Source organism: Microcebus murinus, chromosome 18, assembly GCF_040939455.1.
Source record: "Microcebus murinus isolate Inina chromosome 18, M.murinus_Inina_mat1.0, whole genome shotgun sequence".
Classification (NCBI taxonomy): domain Eukaryota; kingdom Metazoa; phylum Chordata; class Mammalia; order Primates; family Cheirogaleidae; genus Microcebus; species Microcebus murinus.
Window position 1 is genome coordinate 55,940,502 of NC_134121.1, and position 13,244 is coordinate 55,953,745.

The 13,244-nt window shown below is 52.2% G+C and overlaps 1 protein-coding gene across 1 annotated transcript; it reads right to left on the reverse strand.

Moving 5' to 3' along the window:
• Nucleotides 1-500: 500 nt before the first annotated feature.
• On the reverse strand, nt 501-11,667 carry CPSF4L (cleavage and polyadenylation specific factor 4 like). The gene is made up of 6 exons (XM_075994709.1): nt 11,503-11,667; nt 11,051-11,101; nt 8,388-8,540; nt 5,600-5,695; nt 4,648-4,741; nt 501-594 (listed from the first exon to the last, which is right to left on the reverse strand). Exons 1-6 carry the CDS (start codon nt 11,603-11,605, stop codon nt 582-584), a joined length of 510 nt encoding a protein of 169 aa, XP_075850824.1. The 5' UTR covers nt 11,606-11,667; the 3' UTR covers nt 501-581.
• Between the last annotated feature and the right edge of the window lie 1,577 nt (nt 11,668-13,244).

Here is a 13,244-nt window from a genome sequence, read left to right on the forward strand (position 1 = left end):
CCTTTTATCAAGTCCTTTAATGATCCCTTCAAAATAGAGTTGTTGAGATGATCCTTTTAAAATGTTCAAAATAGTTTAAGAGAGTTGTTGAGATAAGCTGACAGCTGATGATTGTTTCCTGAGACTGAGATCTAAACAAACTCAGTGTGAGCAGGGAGTATATACCCTCCTAGTTCTGCTTTGCAGTGCTGATGTAAACTTGCCTTGTGAGGATACATTTCTTGTTCACATATGCAAATATCTCTATAAGTTCATTTGCACAGCTGCTCCAGTCATGTATATGATCAGCAGATTAAAAGCTGTATCCAGAGAGACTAGAGATTCTTTTCAAACCTGGAATATTGGACAAGAAAGACTTCATTACCTGCAGAAGCCATTATGCTTCAGGTGTAAGGCGGGGATAACTACTCATCTTTTCACAAAGCAGAGAGAAAAAGAATGCCTTTAACATGATTTACCATTTTCAACAGCCTTCATTTTGTCTCTTAAAATCATGCTTTCCCCTTCTGTGGCACTGGTGAGGGCCTCCCTAGGTAAGCAGCAATACTTAGATTTTGCTTCCAGGGCAGCAACTTGAATTCCTACACAAACATCCTGCAATGTCCATAGAAATTCAGCATGAGAATCCATACACGCGATCCATAACCTCCTTCCCATCCATCCTGCAGAAGAGTTACGGTGATGTGCAGGCTACCCTCCACCCCTGAGAAGACTTACTGTGGAAGGTCCTGTTATTGAAGGTTGGAAGTACAGGCTTGCCTGCACACCCTGCTGTAACTCACACGTGGTTTCTGTAAGGTAGATTAACCCTGGTGCTGGCTACTTTAGTTCAGTCCTGAATAATAATATCTGAAATATTGAGTTTACTGGGGAAAGTATATTTTTTTCGAATACACATTAAAATATTTAGCTACTATAAATCATGTTGTATTATCAGCAGACTGTTTTACACTTAATGGGGAACTCACATATTACTGCCACCACTCTTCATAATAAAAGTATTTGTAAAAAATAAAAAATATTCCTCTGAGCTGATCATTTGCCTCTTCTAGAATTTTTCCTGTGAAATGGGTGAGTGTGTGCCTGGATAAGTTATCCAATTTACTGCAGCTTCCTTTGGACTATAAATTGGGGATAATTATACCTACTTTGCGGAGATTTGGTAAGATTAGAAGACTTACGTCTGTTCATCCCAGCAAGGTCTGACCTGGTGGGAACTCATCAGTAGCCACTGTTCTAAAACCTCTTGTGGCATATTATGTGCAGCTTCCAAACGTGAACCCAGGGAGAGGCCCCACGGCAGTCCACACCAGCCTTTGGGTGCTTGCTTTGTGCCAAGTGCTGTGCAAGGTTCTTTACACGCATTTTCTCATTTTATCCTTGTAACGGCCGTGTGATGCGATGCTATCTGACTCATTTTCCGGAATGAGGAAACAGGCTTGAGGAGGTCAGTTTTTCTACATAGCTCTGTGCTGTTCGTCACTTAGCAGCCCAGAGTGGTTTGAACTGGTATTAAAATCCCCAAATCTCACTCCTGCGCTGTATTCTTTTAGATTGCCTTAACCTCTGACCCTCCAGTTGTAGGGAGGCCAGGCACCTGTCTCTTCGTGTACCAAAGGTGGAAGGCTGGTCCCCCCTCCTGCCTCGTAATGCTCTTCTCTGTTTCTCCGAAAGGCTCAGCTTGGCCACGGCTCTCCTCTCCCAGTGGATTAGGTTGCGCTGGTGCCCCATGACATAATGGCTTGGATGGTACACCATTAACGTTCCGAGTCACTACCTCACCTCCCCAGGATAAGCCTCTTTCGTACCATCTACTGCCCCATATACTCCACATAAGGCACAGAGTATATTCTTAAATAAGCCATACAGGGAAGCAGCTGTCATGCTAAAGAAAACCATTTGATTTAATTGCCAGTTTGTAGTAGCAGCTGAGGCCATATGTATAGGAACTGCCACGTGCACTCAGAACTGTCTAGGAGCACAGGAGCCGGGCAGAGTATGATGATCGTGGATTTTCCGTATACTCCAGCTTTTGGTTGTACATACATTTTGCTCCTCCAATTTATGGTAATTCATTCCTGCCACAGTCATCTGCCTGTAATCCTATTGTATTTTTAGTTGCTGGTGCAGTTACAGGATAAAAGGAAAGAAACCTACAGACAGCAGGCTACTTCTGCATGACAAGCTCGCTCTGGAACGTTGGAACAGAGAATCCCATAGTGGGGCCATTGAACATCTCCACCAGAAGATCTTCCAGTTTCCAGACCGTGGGTTCGTTTTTGATAACTCCTACCAGTTGCACTTACTGGCATAATGGCCTGGTTTTTGACACTAAAAGAGAAAAAGTTAATGGCATGACTTTTGTAAATTCCAGTCTCAAGAGAAAAACTCTGAGTGGTCTAGGAAACCACAGGAGATAGCTGGCTTTCTGAGGAATTGAATGGATTCTGCTCACAAATGAAGCTTATTTCAGGCCTAATAGAGACCTTGATATTCATGCCCAGCACCATGATCAGAGAACAAGGCTCTAGGCTTTCAAAGGCCCATAAAATCAAATGTGCAAGAAAGTCAGTTTCTGCCTCTTAACCTGTCACCCTGATGTGACTCTTCTGCAGAATGGAGAAATCAAAGCTCTGAACAATTTAGAAGCTATCTTGAGAGTGAAGTTACGATAAAACCATCTTGGCTTTTTTCTTCCTGATAAACCAGAAGATAGCAGAAAAAAGAAATCCAAGGTGCTACATTTTTTCACTTAACCAAGAACTCGGTCCCCTGCTGCAACTCTTAAGGATGTTATGTGTACATAACTCAGTGGGCAACAGAATAGGAAATGAAAGAAAATGGTTTCTTGTAAAGAAAGTCTTATATGACTAAAGATGCAAACAGGATTAGGTTGTTGAGACTTTCCACACTGTAACATTTGGTTCACCAGAATCAGCCCGTTCTCTCTTAATACCCCAGTGCAGTTTTCTTCTGTGCTACAGAAAAGGAAATGCGTTCTCTAGCTCTCTGGTCAGCCCCCTCCCCAGCCCTCGGTGGACACTGGGGCTGAATCCCGGGGCTGGGTGACAAGCTGTAGACATGGCGAAGGCATGGGGAAACACCTGCAGACACAGCGAATTGACACTGAGGGCCTGGGCCCCAGTCGAATGTCAGGGTGGAACCAGGGTTCAACATGCCCTTAGGAACGGTTTTAATTGGCAAAAGGATACCTCTCAACGAAAGGTAGAAAGGGGGTTGTAAATTCCCCATCCGGCAGATCAGATCGCTTCCCACCCCTAGCAGAGGCCCCTCAGAGCCCCCGGGAGCCACCTAACCCCCAGCCACTGCCCTCCCAGCTCCAGCATGGGGTGGCCCCAAGCTCAGTAGCTGCCCCAGCGTCTGCTGTGCTCCTGCTTGGCCTCTGTCACACCTAAGTGGGGATCCAACTTTCAGTCACCTAGACCAGCGGTCAGCAAGCTTTCCTATAGGTGACCAAAGAGTAAATATAAGTATATATGTGCATATTTTCTAAATAGTAAATACTTTAAATTCTATGAGGTGAGCCATCAGATCTCTGTTGCAACCACTTAACTGTGCCATTGTAATCTCCAGAATAGCCATGGCAACATGTAAATAAAAATAATGCGATGAGCACTGGAATTACCATTTTCACATGTCATATAATATTCTTTTGATTTATTTTCTCCCCAACATTTTAAAAACCATTCCTCCCAGCTGTACAAAGACAGGCAGTGGCCAGTTGGCCCGCAGGCTGTGGTCTGCTGACTCCTGGTGTAGGCTCCCAGCGCCTGCCATCCACAGGGACAGTGTGTCTCCATAGGGACGAGCATGTCTGTTTCCACAGGGAGCGGGCCCATTTCTCAAGCGGGGCTGGCCCTGACTCAGAAAACCAGCTTTGGACCGCAAGTCCTGAGCTGGGCCTCGTTTTGTTTAAACACAAATGCCACACATGTCTCCGTGCCAAGGAGAAGGACGGCCTCAAGGGCCGGTCAGCTGAGAAGTCCTGCCCGAAGCAGGGATGGTAGAGGTGGGAGGGGAGTCTGGGAGGAACCACCACATCCATGTGCCCCATGACAGGTGCTTTCCCAGGGGAGTGAGGGTCCGTCAGGAGCAGTGCTGGGGAGTAAGCTCTCCTAGGAGCAGAGAGAAGTGTGGAGTAAAGGGCAAGGCCCATGGGCACCTGCGGACCTGCACTCACCTTCGTGTAACTCGAGTTGAATGAAAGATTCATCTTGGGACTGAGTGCAGAGAGAGAGACAATTACAGCCAGCTCAGCCTCCCACCCCTGCTCGTTAACATGCTCTGCAACAGCCCGCTGCAGAGTTCGTATTTCAGAACCCCATGGGGAAGGAGCCCTCTCCAGCCCGGGAGTGAGGGAGAGCTGCAGACTGGGGGGGAAACGGGTGTTAAATGTTTCTACTCTTATTTCTAGAACAGTTTGTGAAAAGATCTATACCCACCCCAGCACGAGCGCACATTAGCAGGAGGGGTTGGAGGTGGCCAGGGGACAGGCAGCAGTGTGTGGGGAACACAGTTGGCCGGACAGCTCTCCACCACGGGCCAGGGAAGGCGTGGAAGGACCCAGATCCAGCAGGCCAGGCCCGGCACTCCAGTGGCAGTTGGTAATTGAAGGATCATACTCACTGAGCAAATTGGCACTTGGGTCCCTCAGGGCAGAAGCCAACTAAATAGTTGAGACACATTATTCTGGGGACATGGCGGTATTTACACAGGGGACCTGCTGGGCAAAGAGAAAATGACCAGAAGGCTCTGCTGTAGCAAGAGGGAAAACACATGGGAAAGCTTCCCGGAAGGGTACAGGTGCTCCACTAGATGGGGCACAAATCTAGTCCTTTCCATGGTGCCCCGAGGCCCCCATGTCTAGCCATGAGACTGAGAGAAAGGGAGCCTTGGAACGTGTTGGGGCAGGTGTCAGCTGGCAAGACCCTGAAACTGCGGGGGTTGGAAGTGTCACTGACATGCTGTGTCTGGGAGGACTTACGTGGACGTGGACTTGACTTTGCTGCCTTTTATTTATTTAGCTATAGAAGGTACAGCTGAGGAAAGCTAACCCCACAATCCTACTGATCCTCCTTCAGCCACACTCCCCCCAGACCCCCAAAACCAGCAGTGCGAAGAACTCACAACAATACAACTGAGGGACAAACACGGGTGCTTAGGGCACAGGGACCTTGAGGGGGGACCCTGCCTCCTAGGTTTAGCTGGCAGCAAACCAGTTAAAGGTGGGACAAAAAGGTAGGACATGCTTAAGTGAAACTCGGGACACCAAAGGTGGGTAAAAGAAACAGAGAAGAGAATACATGTGAACTAAACATGTCCTGTGGGCCAAACCCTGTGGCAAGGGCTTCCCGGGGTTAAGTCACTTGTTCAAGGTCAGGTAGTCATGTGTACTGAAGATAGGATTTGGGCCCAGATAAGCCTGCCCCGAGACGCCCATGGTGTCACAGCAGCCTGGGGAGAACTGCAGAAAGGCCTTCCGCTGGGACTGCCATCAGGAAAACTGGCCCTTCCCCTGCCGAGCCCCCTTCCCGACCACCCCCCTCTCCCCCACGCTCCCTGTCAGTCAAGGCCTCACCATCCTTGCAGAAACCTTGGTCATACCAAGGACAGTCCCGGGACTTGAAAGCTGGCTTCACGTGGAGGAAGGAACACTCCTTGTTGTTGCAGTCACCTGAAAATTCAAACATTCTTATACATAAGCGGGCTCCTGGTTATGGTCACTTCCGCCTCCCCAAACTGGTCTGACCTTGCCCCTCCTGCACGTATAAGCTGCTGGCCTTCCTTCTGGTGGCCAGCAGCTTCTGCAGGCAGCCAGGTATGTCTAATCCTTCCTGCAGTCCAAGAAGGGTGGGTCCCAGCAACATTTGCTGAGCGGGGCGTGGGTGTGGACGTACACATCCGGGAGAGTTGGGCAGGACCAGGGACCCAGAACTGCAGGCGCGTGGAGGCTCCCGGGGAGGGAGGAGTGGGTCACTTATGACGTTAAATGGAGAAGTTGCATGTGCCATGACTAAGCCCTCTTGTTCCTCTCTGCTCCAAATCCTATACTGCTTCCAGAGCTTATGGGGAGCAGTTCCTTTTGGTGGAAATGCCAAGAAAAGCAGAGTCCTGCTCCGAGTTGGCACAGGGATAAAAATAAACACTCCACAGGGGGACACCTGCAGTGTACTAAGCCAGCGTGGTAATCTACGGATCAGACCAAGCCTCAGACGTAGGGCGTCTCCTGTACGGAGCCGGCCCCGCGGGCACAGGCTACCCAGGAGTCGTTTGAAGAGCCTCTTCGATTTCTCTTAGGAAGGAAGGTCTGAAGGAGGCGTGGGGAAGATCCAGCCACGGTCACCTCACTCGGGCTGAGAACCGACGGGCGTCTCCAGCTCCGTCCCCCTGCAAAGTCTACAGCTCAGTACTTTCTCAGGCTCAAAGGCGCCTCACAGCGTCTGCTCCGCCGGCTTTCAAGCTGCTCCAGAGAGATCTATTTCATACGTTGGGCTTCTGCAGGGCGAGGTTCCACCTGAAGGAGAGTCCCCCTCGTCCCCAAGGGCGCAAACCTGCCACTCTTCCCCAGCCCTCTCACTGCACACACGCGGACGCCCGTGTTCAGAGAGGGGAGAGCTCACGTCACGTTGGTTTATTTGCTCTCGTCAGCGTGCAGCACTGGGCAGAGTGCCGACTCTGGGCTTGAGCCTTCTAAGGATTCAAAGGGACATCACCCCCTAGGGCTGGTCAGCATTCGATCCATTTCATCGGTGCAGGTCATGGGAAGCCGTCTACACCGGTGTTGCCTTTCTTCCCGAGCCCCGAGCACGTTGCTGCATTTCTGGTCTGGCCAGCAGGTGGCGGCAGCACCCCAGCCTTCAGCCTGCCCGTCAGAGCTGCCCGGTGCCCTGGAGGGACATCTGAGCCCCTTCAACTTCCCTTTCCCGCTCCCACACCTCTCCAAAAATACCTTACAAAAAAATGAAAGAATTTGCATCCAATAAGAATGATAATTACCTGGATAATGATATTACAAGGAGACATTCATTCATTTACTACAAGAACAGAACCGTAGGTTACAAATTGTAATAATGGGTTTACGTGTCTGTCTGCACTAATCAGAGATATTTGAGGGCAGCAGGGGACCTGGTCCTGGTCCTGTTCCTGTATGCGTTCCCTGCAGCATCTGATCCCCAAACGAAAACCAACCAAGGGTTACTGAGGGAATAACCAAGTAAGTGGCATTTTAAGTGAAAGAGTTTTATTTGGGCAATGACCAAGGGTAGCGGGGCTCCTGATACCTTTTGTCCCCTCTTTCAAGACATGTGGCAGCCCTCAGGAACTGCCACGCTGTCACCTCCCAGGGGCAGGCAGGAAACGGAATGTTGGCCTGGGAGGGGCTTTTGCTGGCCTAGGGGATGCTCTGCTTCCTTCCCACATGCCCAGGACCCCCCCCACACACACACTGGCACTACGAGGACAGCTGCCTGGGGGCTGGGGGCTGAAGCTGGATAGAGCCTTATCTAGAAGCCGAGCCTCCTAAGCCAAGAGCGTCCCTGGGGATCCTGCCAGCTCTGTTTTTGCAGGTCACTCTTTTTGGAACACAGTTTGGAAACCACTGGCCTAGAAAATCCTTAAGGCTCCTTCCAGCTCTGGAAAGCGCCGAGCTGTAGAATTTTATTGAGAAGGGTGAGACCTGAAGCACATCCCCAGATTCCATTCTTAAACGAGGGGAGAGCGGCTGCAGCTTCTCCCTAAATTGCCCCCTGGTTAAAAGGACAAGAAGAGGACTTGAGACCAGAGGGGGAGGTAAGATGACGCTGGTCCAGACCTGACCACGCAGGGTAATTCCAGGGGCTGGACTTCTGCACCTCATGGTTTTACGTTTGCAGTTACCTTTTATTTCTAACAAGTGATGCTTATTTTCCATTTATGGAAACAATGCAAAGTTTTCTTCTAAAATAAGAGTGAAAATAGCAAGACTGTTGAAAGAGCAGATGGTGGCACTGGAGCTTTGTGGGTACAACAGGCATCGTGAAAGTGCCCCTCCAAACCTGGTGTTTGGGAAGCGCTAACCTGCCCCCCAACCCCACCCCACCCTGGGCCTGAGCGATGGCTCATTAGAGACTTAGCTCCCAACAGTCAGTCTGGGTGAGTGATTAGCCAGGACCGGGGAGGGCAACACCCTCCCTTCCCTTTTGGAGGTAACTGGTGTGCACCTTGACCCTGGGGGGCGGGAAAGGGCAGGGATGCCGGGGTGCAGGTCCCCTTCCTCAAGGTTTGGGGAAGCAGCACCTGTCCTAGTCAGCCTCCTCTGGGCGCCCCCCTCCCTTGAACCCTCCCTCCCACCTCGAGGGGCGAGGGGCAGAGCCAGGAAGGGACCGTACCGAACTTGGAATAGAAGTAGCACTGGGGCATCCTGGTGACGTCGTATTGGTGCAGGAACTTGCAGAGGTCGCCCTTCTTGCACAGCCCCCGAAGCCAGTGCTTGCACACCACCGTCTTCTCCCCCCGCTCATGCCGGAACGGGCACAGCTTCCCTGGGGACAGCAGAGCACCCCGCTGGGAGGCCCCTCACCCACAGCTGGGCCCAGCTCGGCCCCCCAGGGAGTTCCTCAGAAGGGTGCTGGGGCTCAGTCCTCAGTGCCCCCCCCCAGTGGGGGCTAGAACTGGGATCCAGGGCTCCATGAAGGGCAAGCTGTTGTCTTTACAGGCAGCTGTTCTCACGGACACACCTTTGTCCACCTGTCCCCTCTGCCTGCCGTGCCCTTCTCCGGAGGGCAAACCCCAGGAAGCCTCAGGCTCGGGACAGCTGCCTTCTTGTGCCCCCACAGCGCCCAACACCCCCTGTCTTCCCACCGGAGAGCAGGGCCGGGCTCTCCAGCCCTCGAAGCACACCCAGCCCAGCCCCTGCGCCTAGTAGCAAGGCCTGTTGGATTCACGGCTTAAAGAAAAAAACAAAAGTTATGCCTCCTGATTCCAGATACCTAATACAGTGTCGTAAGAGCTAACTTTGCAGTACTTTACAAGGGATCTTCTGTAGAAACGTTATATTTGACTGTTTTATCACCTGTATTCAAGTCTGCATTGTCATCAGCAGGAAGGACACCCAGTTCCTAAGTTTCTAAGCAGGACCAGCCTCACACATGGCCAAGTCTCTGATAGAATTTGAAGGGTGGTCCCCTTTAAAAGTGGGCAAAAGACATGAACAGAAGCTTTTCAAAAGAAGATAGACAAATGGCCAATAAACATATGAAAAATGCTCAATGTCACTAATCATCAGGAAAATGCAAATTAAAGCCACAATGAGATGTCACCTTATTCTAGTCAGAATGGCCTTTGTTAAAAAAAAAGTCCAAAAACAATAGATGCTGGCATGGATGCAGAGAGAAAAGAATTTACACACTGTTGGTGGGACTGCAAATTAATACAACCTCATGGAAAATTGTATGGAGATTCCTCGAAGAACTAAACATAGACCCGCCATTCGATCCAGCAACCCCACTTCTGGGTATTTACCCCAAAGGAAAAGATGACATTTTATCAAAAAGACACCTGCACATGAATGTTTATTGCAGCACAATTCACAGTTGCAAAGATATGGAATCAATTTAAGTGCCCATCAGTTCATCAGTTAACAAAATGTGGTACATGTATACTTTGGAATAGTACTCAGCCATAAAAAGGATGAATTAGTGCCTTTTGCAGCAATTTGGATGGAACTGGAGACCATTATCCTAAGTGAAGTATCTAAAGAATGGCAAAACAAATAGCACATGTACTCACTACTAAATTGGAGCTAACTGATGAGCACACAGGTGCACAGAGGGAAGTAAAACTCAGCAGAAAGCAACCTAGGGGCAGTGGAAGGAGGGGATGGGTGAAAACTACCTAACGGGTACAAGGGACAATATCTGGGTGACAGGTACACTATAAAAGCGATTCATGTCACCAAACTATTTGTACCCCACAATACTTCTAAACTAAAAAAAGAAGAATTTGAGGGGTGGAGAAAGTGTTCTTAAATGCCCCTACCCTCCACCCCTGGCCCTTGACTTGATCGGTTCTGACTTTCCAATAACAGTTTTATTTCTTTGCAAGGGGACGTCACTACGAACCACCACCCTAGAGACTGGATGGGCCGAGCTGAGGAGATGTCACTCAGTTCAAGGCTGGAGGGCCTTGGCTGCACAGGGCCTTGGGTGACCAATGAGCTCCTTGTCTTTCTCACCCTGTCATCCGGGGTTGGCCCGGAAACACACAAGGCAGGTGGGCAGACATGGCTCCCGGTCCTCCCTGCCCGGCCCCCTCCAGCCTCCCAGCTTCCAGGGACAGAATCATTTGGATCCCAAGAACAGCTCCTACACTCATTCACACTGGCAGGATTCCTTAACCTAGATCTATAGGCAGGCTGCAGGGGGGCTGGGAACCCCTAAAATTGGAGGCAACTATGCATTTCTACGGATGAGACTTTAAGGGGCCTTTACCAAAAGAAAAGTTGAGAAACCCTGTATCTGAGTTGGGTCTCACCAGAACGGCTGTGTCTGGGGAGAGGGGCTCGACAGAGGGTATTGCTTGCCAAAGCTGGGGTAGGAGAGATGCTTTTTGGTAGCATTTCAAAGACTGTGGTCAGAGCTACCTTGGGCCACAAAGAATGGGTGGGACAATTGCCCAGTTTCCATGCGGTTCAGAGGAGAAGACTGGGTGAGGAAGAGGCCACTCTCCCAGCTGGGAGGAAGACAGGAGGGAAGAAGAGGCCTGGGGCCTCCTGGGAACACACGGGCCAAACACGTAGACACCCTCCCCCCCCCCAGCAGGGCGGGTGGAAGGGAATGTCCCCTCCCAGGCAGCCCTGGTTACCTGCAATACACATGCCGCTGAGACAGGGAGGTGAGCTGCCTGGTGGACCCACCCACACGTCCTTTGTCTACCTGCAAGTGTAAAATTCTGCCCCATGGCAACTTCCCTCCCCAGGTGCAGATCCGACACCCCACCCCAGCCAGGCAGAGCCCCTGCTCCCACGCAGCCCAGGCCCCACCCGCCCACTCACCTTTCTCACAGAGCCCTTTAGCGAAGAAGTTGCACACAGCTGAGCCCGACTCTGGAAGGGGAGGGGGGGAAGGAGAGGGCAGCTTCCCCAGAGCCTGTCACCTCCCCACCACAAGTGCCACCTAACCCTCCCCCAGGCTCGGGCCTGTGGGCCCCCAAGTCTGGGCCCTTTGGAGGCCTCCAGACCTCAACACTGAAGGCTCAGCTCTGAAACAGAGGAGACGGAGGGGTTCAAGGCCGCCACCAGCTCAAGAGCTTGGGAGGCCCGTGTGGCTCCTCTCAATCCGCCTTTTCTCCGTGTCTCTCTTTCTCCGTCTGGAGAATGGGTTACCCGGCAGCCATAGGAGAGAAAGAAAGCAGGGGCCGCGCCATCAGGGAGCCGGGCAGAGAGGCCTTGGGAAAAGGCTGGAGGCGGGGCGGGGCGGGGGACAGCGGCAGCCCTGCCCCACTTACTGTCCATGCCCTGGAAAGGCAGGAACCCAGTGCCCCGTTGCATTTCGACATCCTTCTCGAAGGCGAAGGTAAACCTCTCCAGCCCTGCAATGACCTCTTGCATCTTCCATCTCCTGCTGGGGCTGCTGGAAGCAGCTAGAGCCCCGCAGGTGGACCCTATATAGCTCTCCGGAGGCCCTTAAGGGGCCGGGGTCTGATTCGTGCCCCTTCACCCCGGATGGCAGTGGCTAGGCAACTGGAGGGTGACTCTCCAGCCAGGCAGGAGTGGCCCGCCTGCCTCACCCCTCCGCCCCACGCAGGTGCAGACGCCCCAGGGCCCCTCACCCCCACACTGTGTACCTAAGTCCCACTCAGGTGGGGAGGGATTAGCAAAGGCCCACACACTGCTTATCTCTGCGTGTCACCAAACGGGAACACAGCATGTGCGTGCGTGCACTCATACGTGGTGCATGAAGACACAGCCACAGGTTGGCAAATGGAGACTTGCACAAGCCAACCCCAGCAAGGCCGCTCTGATTCTGCCAGAGCTTGGGGGCCAGAGGGGATGGGGCGGGGAGGGGTGCAGAGGGAGGGAGCCCCCCCACTTCTTCCCATAAGGTCCCAGCCAACTCCTTTCTCTGGGACCCCTGACACCCCTTGTCTGGCCTGAGTGACGGGCCCCAAGTGAGCTCTTCAAGGGAGAAGGGGAAAAGGAATGAAGTCCAGAGAAATCGGAAATAGTTGGATGAATAGCCCTTTGTTTACTTCGCCCACAGTCACAAGCTAGGCTGGGGGTGGAACCAACCCAAGGCCGGACTGGCCTCCCAGCCAGGATTCCACTGGGCCACCCGGCTCCTCCCCACCCCTGAGAAAGTGCTTTGTGAACGAAATCTCTATGCAAATGTTGTTTTATTATTATTACACCACCCCTGCCTGCAGGGCTGTGGACACCTGAAAGTGCTTTCAAAGGAGCATTTTTTTAGGGCTCTAATTGGACTGGGCTCCCCCCTCTGCCTCTCCCCGCTGCCCCTGCTCTGGCCCCAAACTGGCCTTGCCTCTAACCGGAGCTGCTGCTGTTCTCAGAGTTGCCTTGGCCTTTGATGTCCCTGGAACCAGAACCCAAACGCCCTCCTTCCTGGGCTCCTGACCCAGCAGGGAGCGGCGGGGCAGCCCTGCAGGCCCGGGCTGGGGACGTGAACCAGCCTGCTGGCTTTTGCTTTCTGGGGCTGTGGCTCCTGGATTTGTTGTTCTTTTGAACTCCAGACCAGAAAAGAAAATAGCTGGAGAGACAGACACCTGGAGCCGAGGCAGAGATCCAAGAGTTTCCAGAAGCTCGGGCCTCTGACGACACTGCGGGGGAGTGAGGCAGGACTCAGGGCTGCGGGAGGGTGGGGACGAGGGGTCCCTCTCGCTCCTCTTGGCCTTGTTCTTGTGCGCAGATTAGTAATCCCGAGAATGAGTCTGTCTGTCCACACAGGCTCACTTGAGGCTGCACCGGCCGGGCAGGGCAGGCTGGATGAGGAAATCGGGACCATCGAGGCCGAGGGCACGAGGCCCGGAGGGTGATAAAGAGGGAAGTCAAAGCCAGGCCTCTGACGGCGTCCTTCCCTGACCGTCCCCTGCACCTCTCTGTCCTGGGGACCGTGTCCTTGCCTTGAGGATGGACCAGCCAAATGGGGGACGCAAGTAACCACATAATGATACCATAGAGTGATAAGGGGCGTCTGGGCTGATGTGGGAGAGTGTCCCCGGGGAGGGGCCGG